Source organism: Staurois parvus, unplaced genomic scaffold (genome assembly GCF_062004578.1).
Source record: "Staurois parvus isolate SC_StPar_1 unplaced genomic scaffold, SC_StPar_1.0 ptg001377l, whole genome shotgun sequence".
In the NCBI taxonomy this organism is placed as follows: Eukaryota; Metazoa; Chordata; class Amphibia; order Anura; family Ranidae; genus Staurois; species Staurois parvus.
The window spans coordinates 185,060-199,122 of record NW_028319173.1 but is presented as its reverse complement, the minus strand read 5'-3'; the positions used below and the strand labels follow the sequence as shown (position 1 = coordinate 199,122).

The following is a 14,063-nucleotide window of genomic DNA, read 5'->3' as shown; positions in this document are numbered from 1 at the left end:
CTGGACATTAGACTGGGGTGACGGTTCATCTTTCAACAGGACAACGACCCTAAGCACACTGTCAGACACCGCCCGACGGGAACTCTAGTGATCCACAGAACGGGATTCCCCAGGACGCGGAGTCTAAGTCCCAGTCTGCCTTTTCACCAGAGCCCCTGATGGTAGGGATGGACTTGGTGCAAGACTGAAAACCAGGTCGCGACCCCTGAGTGCACCCAACTGTGGTAGAGGGGTCCCGCCAAGGGTACATGCCGGGGGTGATCCTGATGTGAAGAGGCTGACAAGTCCAGGTCCCGAGCGGGATGGATGACAGTCAGGAATGAGCGTAGTCAGACTAGCCGGGTCAGTAACGGTGGAGGCAGGTAGGTACCAAGCAGTAGACAGAGAGCAGCCGGGTCACGAGCCAAGGTTCAGCAACGGGAGGTCCAGTAGTAATATAGCAACAGGCAGGAGTGTAGTCAGGGACGAGCCGGGGGTCAGAGCAGGAGAAGGTCAACACAAATCAGGCAAGCAGGATCGGCAACAGGAACACACTTCAGAAACACAGGTACAGGAACTAGACCTTGCGGCAACCTGATCACCGCCTGGCCAGTTTAAATAGTGCGCCCTGCACCGTCATTGGTGCCAGGTGGGGGTGTGCATGCATGGCAACTGCCGCCACCGCCGCCCAGGTCCTAGTGCCTGCACATTAGTGCGCCTAGGCAATCTGCACATGCGCAGACCTGTGCGCCGCGGTGAGACCCGCAGTCCCTGACACACACAGCCCACATTACAAAGGAGTACCTACTGGCCAACTCTGGGAATGTCCTGGAGTGGCCCAGCCAGAGCCCAGACTTGAACCCGATTGAACATCTCTGGAGAGATCTGAAAATGGCTGTGCGCCGCCGCTCCCCATCCAACCTGATGGAGATTGAGAGGTACTGCAAAGAAGAATGGGAGAAATTGCCCAAAAATAGGTGTACCAAGCTTATAGCATCATACTCAAAACGACTCGAGGCTGTAATTGGTGCTAAAGGTGCTTCAACAAAGTATTAAGCAAAGGCTGGGAATACTTATGTACATGGGGTTTTTTTAATTTTTTATTTTTAATGAATTGCAAAACAAACTTCTTTCATGTTGTCATTACGGGGTATTGTTTGTAGAATGCTGAGGGAAAAAATTAATCAAATCCATTTTAGAATAAGGCTGTAACATAACAAAATGTGGCAAAAGTTAAGCGCTGTGAATACTTTCTGGATGCACTGTGTGTGTGTGTATATATATATATATATACATACATACACACATATATATATATATATATATATATATATATATATATATATATATACATACATATACACACACACACATATATATATACAGTATGTAGAGGTTTCTTTTATCCTCTAGAGACCCTGTTGGTGTGATGACTGCACTGGAACAGGCACATACGATCCTGAAGACAGATGTAAAGCTATCACAGCTCGGTTCCTACTGCATTCTGTAAATCATGAAGAGTTAAGTCCTGGCCTCCTTCCATGCTTTGGCCCCGATGACGGGGTGTGGTCCCTTCCCAGCTTGTGCCATTACCAAGAGGGATCAGCCGGGATTCAGCCTAGCTGTAAAGGATTCGGAGTGGAAAACACATAAAATGGATTTGATTAGGGACATTTAAACGAACGCTGTGCTTTTCCCTGTAATTGTTTCTACAGATTGTACAGAGCAGAAAGTGGACTCGTGTTCTCTAAATCTGATCTCCTGCCTTCCCTTCAGCCCGGGTTCACACCAATGCAGTGCGGAAAACGCTGTGACTCTTGTGCATTTCCCGCATCGTGCTCATGTGATCTGGTGCGGGTGTCGATGATAAATTAAAGATACCCCGAAAGAGATCGCAAAACGTGATGCGATTTACAGAAATCGCATTGCATGGATGAGAATCTGGGCTAAGTCCTGTACAGTTCAGACGCCTCTCGTGAACTGAATGACTTACTCTGATTTCACTGCAAACTGTGAGCTTCTCACAAGGTGCATTAGAAGCTGCAGCAAGTCAGAAAGAGCTCCGCTTCATTTCGCGGCTGGAGGACGTCCAGCATCATCTAGCTTTTTCCTGCCCAGCGTGGCTATCTATTACCCACTGTTTTCATTCAATGGTTTTTAGCTGTTTCAATCATGGAGGCTCAGCATTGCATGTGGGTATTGTGCATGCAAACACAGCCTGCCTAGGAACGCCCACTCCCCCAGACTGACATCCACCCATAGAGGCATTCTGAAATTGGCATAACTCTTCCCAGGAGCCAGTCCACTGCTTGTATCAGAGGGAAGGGCTCTTGAGAGGAGTACTGAGGAAGGGAGCTGTGATGCTTTCAGGAAGACATGTACAGGACTCTGCTGTACATGATCTACTTACCTTGCATAGAGAAGCACATAGGCCCAGAGATGACATCACACAACTTCCTGTGCTTTCTACTTGTGCTGACTGTTAGCTGCTACATTGTTACAACTTCACTTCTTTGCACTACAGAAGCCCACCCTCTGTTATGGAGATGAGGAGGGGGGTTATGTAGTCTTAATCAGAGCTGATCCAGAATTTCGGATAATATTAAATTCAGATTTCAGTTTTTTAGTAGGGTTTTTTTGGTGGTTCAAATTTCCAAAAGGAAATAGAGGTTGTACTGTGCAGAGTCTATACATACAGAATGAGAAAAGATACTGATTATTACATCCAACATATAAAGTAGGGTAATGATCTTTACAGAGCACAGGATAACACCCCCTCATTGTTGGGATTTGAACCAATGACCACAGTGTTGTAAAGCAAACATGCTAACATTGAGCCAACTTGCTTGGCTTTTTGTGTTATTTTTCTTTTGGTTAAAATATTATTATTATTATTATTATTATTATTAATAATCTAAATTATCATTATATTATCATCGTTATATTATTATTATTATTATTATTATTATTATTAATAATTTAGTTTTGATCAATAATTAATAATGATAATAATTTAGTTGATTATTACTACTACAAATATTAAGTAACTAAAACTAAATTAAATAATTAAAATAAAAAAATAAAATTCCATGAAATTAAAATAAATATTTAAAAAATGAGACGAATAAGGGGGTGTTTTTTTTGGTACAATCATTATTATTATTATTACTACTAATATTAATGAACTAAAATGGAATTAAATAATTACATTAAAAATAAAATTCCATTAAATGAAATGAAATAAAAATAAAATCATAAATATAAAAAAATGGGACGAATGGGGGGAGGGGGAGGTTGGCTCCAGGACAGGTCCAGGATAGTTGAATGGAGATCCTATAACCCTAGGGTGTCATTTAAAACCCATTGTACCCTTAAAAAAAACAAATTTTGCCTTTCCCAGTGACTGCAATGCATTTGGCCAGAATAGTGAAATTTCTTAATTTCTACTGAAATTTCAGAAAAAAAATAAAACAAAAAAACTCCAAATTTCCCTCACCTCTACTGATGAAACCAAGAAGATTTTTACATCACCAGAACACTCATAATACACATAACTAGTCTAGCATTTCTCCCTATAGACACCTTGTTCTCCCTTTGATACTTCTTGTGCAGCTCTCAGAGATCCTTTATTTTTTTTACGTTGTTACTTTTTCTGTGCTGTTCATCCCTTTTCTCTGCTTTTATTTTTGTAATGGATCTTGCTGAGAAGAATATACATTGTTACAACAGTAATTTTTAGGGGGCCTCTGTAGAATACAAATGGGGGAACATGGGGGCTGTAAGGCAAGGGTCAAACTTGAGTGTCAGCTTGTTTGTTTTTGTCATTTTCTGACTATCTCCTGTATTATATCATCAGTCTCTGACCATCTTCTGTATTATATCTGCAATCTCTGACCATCCCCTGTAAAATATCACAGTCGTGTGTCAGCAGTATCTGGCAATCGCCTGTAACATATCTGCAGTTCATGACCATCTTCTGTAACATGTCAGTAGTCTCTGACCATCCCCTGTACCATGTTTGCAGTCTCTGACCATCTCCTGTACCATGTCTGCCGTCTCTAACCATCTCCTGTACCATGTCTGCCGTCTCTGACCATCTCATGTACCATGTCTGCAGTCTTGGACCATCTCCTGTAACATGTCAGTAGGCTCTGACCATCTCATGTGTCATTCTGCAGTCTCTTACCATCTCCTGGATCATGTCTGCAGTCTCTGACCATCTCCTGTATCATGTCTGCAGTCTATTACCATCTCCTGTATCATATCTGCAATCTCTGACCATCTCTTGTATCATGTCTGCAGTTTCTGACTATCTCCTGTATCATATTTGCAGTCTCTTGCAATCTCTGACCATCTTCTGCAACTTATCAGTAGTCCCTGACCATCTCCTGAATCATGTCTGCAGTCTCTGACCATCTCCTGTAACATGTCAGTCTCTGACTATCTCCTGTAACATGTGAGTCTCTGACTATCTCCTGTATCATGTCTGCAGTCTCTGGCAATCTCCTGTAACATATCTGCAATCTCTGACCATCTCCTTAAACATATCAGTAGTCTCTGACCATCTTCTGTATCATGTCTGCAGTCTCTGTAGCATTAAATACACTGAATATTATATGTGGCCCTTTGGTGATGTCAGGGGCCACACTTGAGGCCCCCTGTATGAAGTAAGTGCTATGGACAGAGCTGGTGCTGTGGCTGCCCAGCTGGCGGAGGGTGTGATTCTGGTATTTGTAGCCCGCTGTCTGCCTCCAGCTGAGAGAAGTTGTAGCTGTGAGAAGACAGAAGCAGCTCTGCCTACTATATGAATGTCCTTATTTAGTCAGCCTGCGAGGTGGAGCGCTCTCCCTGCATTCCCTCAGCTTAGGGGAACAGGCAGACAGAAGTCAATGTTAACTCTCAGAAGTGCCTGCCATTCCTGCAATGACATAGAGAGGTTCCTCCTGAAGCTCGACATTTTGAGGACCTCCAGACTGGGACTTCTCCCTCCCATGTCCCCTGGATATAAAGGTGTCATGGTCCAGACAGCAGGACCGTAGGATGAAGATGACCCCCCAGCAGAAGGCACCCAGCAAGGACCTGGGATCGTGGATTCAGGAAGGAGGCAAGGTTCGTACCCCGCCAGGCTTCTTTGTACTTCTTATGAGGACTTGTATTGGGTTTGGAAGCTATAAGCATTATTTTTATGGGAACTGACTATGGATTAAGGAAGGACTCTGCCTTTCTGTGTGGCAGGGCAATGTAATTGGTTTATTAGAAGTAGTTATAATTCCCATAGCATCCAATTTGGCGTGAGCGGCTCATGAAGTATCCATTATACAGGGAACATAATGCTTTTGTTTGTTACCTTAGAGCAGGGGTCTCCAAGCTACAGCCTGTGAGACATATACAGCCAATTACAAGATTTTATCTGGCCCACAGCTAGGGTTAGTGGCATATTCTCAGGGTGTACATAGGCTGCCTATGGTCTCCCTCCATGAAACAGAAGACTTAGATGTAAGGGGAGCCTCTGATGCAGGCTCTGCTGTAAGTTGGACTCTGATGGGGACCCTGACATAAGGGGGACTCTGATGGGGACCCTGACATAATAAAGACTAAAAATGTAAAGAGGACTGTGATACTGACCCTGGTGTAAGGAGGGATGTGTCTCCTCTTGTATTAGAAGAACCAATAACACATGGAGGTGTTCTGTAGACATGGAGAAAACTAAAAATAGCTGTGTCCACGGGTGGACATATTTTGTGTAGGCTGAGCAGCTGCATGGGGGCCCTCTGAGATTTGGGGGTCCATTTATACTAGATGTGGGTCAAATGGGTGCTGGGACACCTGAGAATGGAAGCATAGAACTTCTCTATCAGTTGATGCACGTGAATGTTTTTACTTAACCAGTAGTTGAGCAGGATGTCCAGCAATTATTGTCACACAAGGGCCCTTTAGTGGCTTGCTCAGCCATTGGTTAAGTCTATAGATCCCATATGAACAGAGGATCGACTGAACAGTTTGCAGTGGATACAGTGCTTTCTTCTAGATCGGCCATTCTCAACCAGGGTTTTGTGAAAGCAAATGAATCATGGAATCTTAGGGTTCCTACAGAGGTTACTAGAGGTTTCTTGAGTTGTGGTGGACTTACCTCCTATCTAATGATGCCTGCATAATTCCAGGCACAACTCCATATAGCAGAGACAGCTGCACAAATCCAATGGTCTTTTTAGCTGTCTCTTGGTTTGGTATTCTGGCCACCACTGGCCTTGTATGATTTCCAATGTAAGAGGCATTCTTCCCATTGACTGCCATGGAAGGAGCATTATTTCTACTGACCACCAATTTAAGGGACATTCTTCCCGCTGACCACCACTGTAAGAAGCATTCTTCCCACTGACCACTAATGTAAGGAACATTCTTCCCACTGGCCACTAATGTAAGGAATGTTCTTCCCACGGACTACCAATGTAAGGAGCATTCTTCCCACTGACTACCAATGTAAGGAATGTTCTTCCCATTGACCACTAATGTAAAGTGCATTTTTCTCACTGACGATGAGTGTAAGGGGCATTTTTCCCTCTGATCAATCCCTTCCCACCCATGTAAGGAATGCATGCCTGCCGTGTCTGGTAAGTTCTACTGTACAAAAGCTGGCCCTTCTTACTATTCCACTTTTGCTGACAACAGCTGAATTTGTGATTTGCCCATCCAGGGAAAGCAACAGGTCCACTTTAACCCAAACCTTCACAGATGCATATACCTGTTTACTTGGGTCACTCCACCTTCGATACATCCAATTGCCAAAGGCACAATAAAATCTTTGTAAAAGTCATCAGAGGGCTTAGGCACAGACTTGAACTCTCCCCTGGGAGAGTCTGGTCAGCTTGGCATGGAGTTGGAATGGCTCCTTGGGACCTTCCTGAAATCCAGGCTAAACCCTCTCAGAACCCAGCTCTCTTTTTTCATGGACTTCACCCTGGTCCTCCCCAGTCAGCTTGGCCTGCACCTAGACAATTCCCCAGGACTTTCCCCAAGTCCAGGCCAACCTCTCACAGTTCCTGCCAGCTACTTTGGCTGACCTCACCCTGGTCCTCCTCGGTCAGTTTGGCACAGCACAGTCCTCCCCATTCAGTTTACTAAAGAGTTGGATGGTTCTCTGGGACTTTCCCAAGGTCCAGGCTGACCCAGCACTGCCATATGGAGTGGTCCATTGCTCCAACATGCCTGGAAGTATGGTTTTGACCACAGGTTAGCATTTCATGGGCAAAGCACAGGTTGGTATTAAAGAAGAACTCTCAATTTCTTTTCAGTGTTTTATCCCATAGGGAAAGAAGTACATGTATACTTTCTCCCATGCTCTTAATTACTTTGTAAGCCTAGCCACGAAGCAACCCCTTGCCCCCAAAGCCCAATTTAACTTCAGTTTAAATCCTCCCCACCCCCTCCCTTTGGCCTTTACCTGAGTCATAAGGCAGAGGGTGGGAAGGACCCTTGCTCTCTGCATGGAAGCAGTGACCTCTCTGCAAAATGTCCAAGAAGCCCCCTGCCGAGTCAGAAATGAAGCTCTCCAATCAGCCTGGAGCATGATATTTGCTAATTAGTAGATCTCATGTGTGATGCTGATTGGAGAGCTCCAGTTCTGACTCAGCAGGGGTTGTCAATGCAGAGCTACTGTGTAGGCCTGACCAAGCATTGGACATGTTGAACCTATGCGGAGAGACCACTGTTTCCCCACAGATAAACAACTGTCCTTTTCTGCAGCATGCTGGCAGGGGACAAAACGTTTACTTGGGCTACGGCTACCTTCTAAAGAAAACATATGGTAAGACTTTGCATGCATTGCATTATGATGCACCTGGAATATATTTGGCTGGCTTAAGCTGTTCATTTGGGCCACTGAAGCACAGTATGTCATTACATTTGATTCAATGTATAAAAAAAATGAATGTCTGTTGCTAATTCAGGGAAGTATGCCTATCAGGCATGTAGTAGTCATAGGGTTGTGTTTGCTGCCTTCAGTTATTGAGCGACACTAAATATAAACCCATGAACATTTCTACAAATCATCTCTTTAGTATCTGGGCTCTTTAAAGGGAACGCATCATAAATAAAAACACATGTGTGGCCACCAGCATCCCCATCAAGCACAGGAAGAACCTGTGAACTCCATGCAGGTTGTGTACCAACCAGGATTAGGACCAGCAACTCCAGAGATATAAGGTAGAAGTGCTAGCCACCAAGCCACCATGCTTCCCTGAGCATCTGTTGGTGAACATCTGGAGGTTTCATCATTACTTAGACATTTTGGAAAAAATTATTGGAGTTCAAGATGAAGGCAGTTTTTGGGGGTGCAGTAGGCTGAGGGTTACAGGGTTTCTGTCATCTAGCCTAGGCTTGTTTGAGCACAAAAATTGCCCCCTCTGTGTGCCTGATTATTTTTTTTTTTACAGAAAGTGAGTACAGAGGGCAGCCTGGTGGCTTAGTGGTCATCACTTCTGCTTTGCTATGGTAGGGTTATTAGTTCAATTCCCAACCCTGGTACACTTTGCATTTTTTCTCCTTATACTTGTATGGGTTTCCTCCAAGGCTCCAAAGACATGCTGGTACATAAATTGGCCCTTGGGTATATGTCAGTTGAGAACCCTAGACTTCTAGGCTAAGTTTGCAGATTGTGATTGATGCATTTTGCGTTTTTTCACATTCGTTTTTGATGCATTTTTGAATTTTTATTGCGCTTTGTGTGAGCCTGCCCCTTTGTGGCATCATTGACCCAGCATGCCCGAATCGATGATGTCACAAGGAGGCGGGGTCACTCAGTGACGTCTTCAGGTGGCCCTTAGTTGTTTAAGAACTGTCAGACGCAGGCTGGCTTTCATCGGAATTGACAATGGATCTACTTTGGGGGACTATTTTTTTGTTGCACGGTTTTTACTCACTTTTTTGGTGAATGAGTAGGGGTGCTATGTACCCTATACTTGTTCAGATGGGAGGCTGGGATATGAGGGCCCCCTTGTTAAAGGGAATTTCCAGATTCTGATAAGTCACCCACTGCACACCCCGACAACTTCAGTCCAGGGTTGTGGGGAAGAGGCCCTTGTCCTGATTAACATGGAGACAAGGTGCCTTGGGGTGGGGAGCCCCCCTGCCCCAAAGCACCCATCCCATGTTAAGGACATGTGACCCAGTAAGGTTCGAGGAGCATCCCCCTTTCCTGGCCTGCCAGGCTGCATGCTTGGATAAGGGTCTGAAAGGTCTGGTTTGGATTTGGGGGGACCCCACAATAGTTTGTTCTTTAGTTTTTTTCATTTCCAGCAATTATTCTGTTTACATTTAGCTGTCAGTGGAAAACCCTGCTGACAGTTGATGACTCATCGGTTGTTAAGGACGTGACGGCCACCTGCTCCTTAACGACCATGTTGTTTGGTGGTTGTTAAGGACGCTGGCGAATGCCTACTCCTTGACAACCAGCTTAAAGTCACAAAGCATAAAACGTACAATGCAATATGCATAAAAAACGCATCAAAAGCACAACACTTGCATTTTTGGTGCAGTTCCATTGAAGTCTATTACACACAAAACACAATATGCTGCGGGAAAAAAGTCCCTGTCCCTCAAAAGTCAGCACCGGCTCGAAACTCACAAATGTGAACTAGATCCATAGGAAAACATGCTAAATGGGCTGTAATGCATTTCTGCAAACCGGGAAACACACTGAAATCCGCATAAGTATGAGCTGAATGTACCATATGCTGTATCTACAGCCCTACTTAAATCATCAGCACTATATAAATACCTAAAACAAGTACAGTAAATATTTCAGAGCAATAGTCCCTAAGTAGCAATCAAATACACAAAAAGGGAGAGGGGGAAGCAGAAATATGTAAAATCTAAAATGCCCCCTCCAAAAAATTTAAATAAATAGGCTCACCAAAGCAGCAAATCTAAGTGTTTCCACCTTAGAAAAAATTCACAGGAATCACTCCGCCTAATGAGATTTCTTCAACACTTCACTATTGTGATAAAATGCATTGGAGTGCAACACAAAGGTGGTATAGAAGTGTTTTTTGATGATTGCAATGGAAGGTTGCAGGTTTCCTCAAATAATAATCACACACACACAAACAACACCGAACAATACCCAAAAAAGTGAAAAAAATTAAATATATATATATATATATACACACATACACACACACATATACACACACACACATACATACACACACACACACAGTATATGTAAAAAATAAAATATGAAAAATAACCTAAAAAAACTAAAATAATAAATAATAATAAATAGCTACACCCTCTAAATACGTTGGAGTCCACGATGTAGGTGACATAAAAGCATTCTGGGCCCAAAAATGTTGGGACTCAGAACACAATACCCAAAAAAGGAGGGGAAAATGTTTTTTTATATTATATATATATATATATATATATATATATATATATATAATAACTCTCTTCAAAAATGATAAATAGCCACACCTTCTAAATTCATTGGAGTCCAAGACAAAGGAGACATAAAAGCGTTTAAGGATGCAGTGGGCTGGGGGTTGCAGGAACCTATTTCAAAAATGCCCTTGTTTTTCAGGAAGTTACAGTATGTACAATAAAAAAATTCAAAAGAGATAGAGCACAAATAATGAATGCAAAAAAAAGGAAAAAAAAACCTTAAATACCAAAAAAGAAAAATAGGCTAAATACCCCACTAAAAAATAAAAAGATTAAAAGATTGCAAGAAGAAAAAAAAAATATTTTTAAAGCAAATTTCACCAAAGCAGCAAAAAAACTGCAAAACTGAGACTTTCTACTTTAGCAAACTCACTGGAATCACTCGCTTATTTCTACTAAATTTACATTGCATCTATCAAGCCCGCCTGTCTCCTGCTATTTTAGCAGATTGCCAACATTCAAGGGTGTGCCCGGCTCCTGCAACTTTATAGCGCATTTATTTTATTTCACACAAAACTGTACTTTTTGCTTCGATCGAGATTAATTTTTAACATATTTTATTCCGTCTGCAATCGAGATGACGTCAGTATGTCGCCATTCTCAGTCACTGGAACGCTATTGACATCATTCGCATTCCTGAAGGCGCGACATCACTTTGTACTTTGCTGCTTTCTTTTCTTCTGTTTTCGTTAAGATTTATTTTTGTAAAATAAGAAAACATTGGCAGAAACGATGGCAGAGTCAGCAAACAACCAGCAACTGCAACTATTCAGAATTAATGTAGACGCAAACTGCGGTGAAGTTGTACAAGATTCCCATGGTTGTTCATCCATTGAACCTGTATGTAGATTTATTCTGTGCAAATGGGGTAAAATTAACTGTTCTCAGGCTGTATTCTGTACAGATCAAACATTATTCATTAAAAAAAAACTGTGAAAAATTGATTCTTCTCAAGCTATATGCTGTGCAGATCGAACATTATTCAATGGAAAAAAAAGCAGTGTGAATGGGGAAATTAATTATGGCCACTAGATGGGGCTGAGGTGCATACGTATTTACTATGACACTTAACACCACCTAGAGGACATAACGTAGTAATTTTCCCTATTCAGTAATTTTTTAAATAACATTCGATCTGGAGAAAATATAGCCTCTGAATATTTGATTTTGCCCAAATAGCACAGAACAAATATACAGACTACTATATCATTTTTTAAAAATAAATACACCTCTAACTGAATGACAGTTAATTTGTTCTGAGCACATAAACCATTTACCATTTTTAAGTATAATTCCTTTCCCTTACCTTTCCATTTCCCTTTCTTTTTCCTTACGATTCCTCTTTTCCTTCCCTTTTCCCCCCCTTTCCTTTTCCTTTCTCCCCCTTTTCCTTTCTCCCCCTTTTCCTTACTCTTCCCCTTTCCTGCCCTTCCTTTCCTCTTCCCTTTCATTTTTCCCTTTTCCTTTACCCTCCTCTTTCCTGCCCTTTCTTTCCCTTCTCCTTTCCTTTTCCCTGCCCTTCCTTTCCTTTTCCTGTCCTTTCCTGTTTCCTCTTCCCCGCCCTTCCTTTCCTCTTCCTTTCCCCTTCCTTGTCATTCCTTCCCTCTTCCCTGCCCTTCTTTTCTTTTCCATTCCCTCTTCCCCTTTCCTTTCCCTCCCATTCTCCTTTCCCCCTCCCCTTCCTTTTCTTTCCCTGCCCTGTCTTTTCCCCTTCCCTTTTCCTGCCCTACCTTTCCTCTTTCCCTTCTCCTTCCCTGCCATTCCTTCCCATGTCCTTTCCTTTCCTCTTCCCAACCCTTCCCACTTTCCTTTCCCTTCCCCTTCTTTTCCTTTCCTTCCCCTCCACTTCCCCCGTCCCTTATTCTTTCCCTTTCCTTTCCCTTCTCCTTACCCTATCTTCCCCTTCCCTTCTTCCCTGCCCTTATTTCCCCTTTCCCTTCCTTTTCCCTCCCCTTCCTCTCCTCCTTTCCCCTTTTCATTTCCTTCCCCTTCCCTTATTCTCTTTCCTTCCCCTTCTCCTTTCCCTTCCTTACCCTCTCTTCCCCTTTTCCTTTCCCCTCCCCTTCCCCGCCCTTCCTTTCCCTTCTTCTTTCCTTTTTCTTTTTTCTTTCCTTTTCCAATCATTTCTTTCCATTTTCCTTACCTGCCCTTCCCTTCCATCCTTTTACTTCCTCCTCCCTTTTCCCTTTCCCCTTCCCAGTGAACCATGACTGCGCAATATGTGTTGAAATGACCACCTGTAGTCTCCATTGAAAGGGTGACAATACAGGAGCACAACTGGGAGACAGAGACAGAGTGTTGTCACCCTATAACAGGAAGTAACTGAATGCTGTTTGTTAATGGGGATAGGGTAAAAAAGATACATGCATCCTACACACACCAACCAAATTTACATTTTAGGCCTGAAGATTAGTTAAACCCCCCAGACATTATATACTGTATTTTCTGAAAGCAGAGACCCTGGAAAATAAAATGGTGGCGGTTACAATTTTTTATGTTGCATGATATTAGTGCATATTGTTATCAAACCAATATGTTCATTAAAAAAATACACTACAATTATTAATATGTCGATTGAAACTATTTTATTTTACCGTCATAGTTCATTTATGCATATGACCAGCACTTAAGAAGCATGAAGGATGAAATATGTATTAGCATTCCTGCGCTGAATATAGGTTTCATGGTATCAACAGAATGAATGCTTGTTTGTATAGAATAGGTCATGGATACTAGACTGCTCATATTTGTTTTAGAGGAACACATAAGGACATACAGTATATAAAATGTACATTTATAAATCATATTGATGCAAAGATACATATATTGAAGCTTTTCCAGCTTTTTTTTTTTTCTTTATACCAACGAACAATCACCGGCCTTTCTGGAAAACTTAACCCCTTCACGTCTAAGGGTAAAACAAATCTTAAAGCCTAAGTCAAATTCTACAACTTTGGCATGTATTAGTAAAACCATACATATCATTACAACTAATTTGTACATCTGGGTGAATTATACCCAGGGGTGGACTGACCATTTGGAAACTCGGGCACTGCCCGAGGGCCCATGGTCAGTATCGGGCCCCATGAGATGCCCCTGGTATCTTTTTCATAGGCTTTTTTGAGTTTGGGCAAGGACACAGGGGCCCCATGATCCCCTATTGCCCGGGGGTCCCATGAGTTGTCAGTCCACCCCTGATTATACCTTGTTTTTTTCAGGACAAATTGGGCATTCATTTGGTGGTAAATGGTAATGGATATCTCCTGATTTTGTTTTGTTTTTATCAAAGGAAAACTGTCCCAAAATAGTAAAAAAAATATTTTTTTTTATAAATTTTGCTGTGTTTCTTGTTACTAACATAACCTACCACCAAAGAACAACCTAAAATAAATTTTCTAGCTCTTGACGTTTGCAGCGATATCATATATGTGTATGTAGTTTGATGTATGTACCTGTACTACAGCCCAGAAACAAAAGTGTACATTTTGTTTTACCTAAAACACACTGACACTGACACCAATTTAAAAAAAAAAAAAAAAAGTCCTGATCTTTGACCTTCACCTTTGACCCTGACTTTGACTCAAACACTGAACAAGATCAAACCTTGATCTAGGCATTTGTTCTTTATTTTTTTAATATTTACT

At 42.3% G+C, this 14,063-nt stretch overlaps 1 protein-coding gene across 1 annotated transcript in view; it reads left to right on the top strand.

Moving 5' to 3' along the window:
- Nucleotides 1–4,779: 4,779 nt before the first annotated feature.
- The window catches only part of LOC149436326 (rho GTPase-activating protein 20-like), a 106,805-nt gene continuing 97,521 nt past the window's right edge, over nt 4,780–14,063 (top strand). The window contains exon 1 of the mRNA XM_089661726.1: nt 4,780–5,088. Within this exon, the coding sequence (XP_089517852.1) occupies nt 5,020–5,088 (69 nt within the window). The 5' untranslated portion in view covers nt 4,780–5,019. The remainder of the gene's footprint in view (nt 5,089–14,063) is intronic.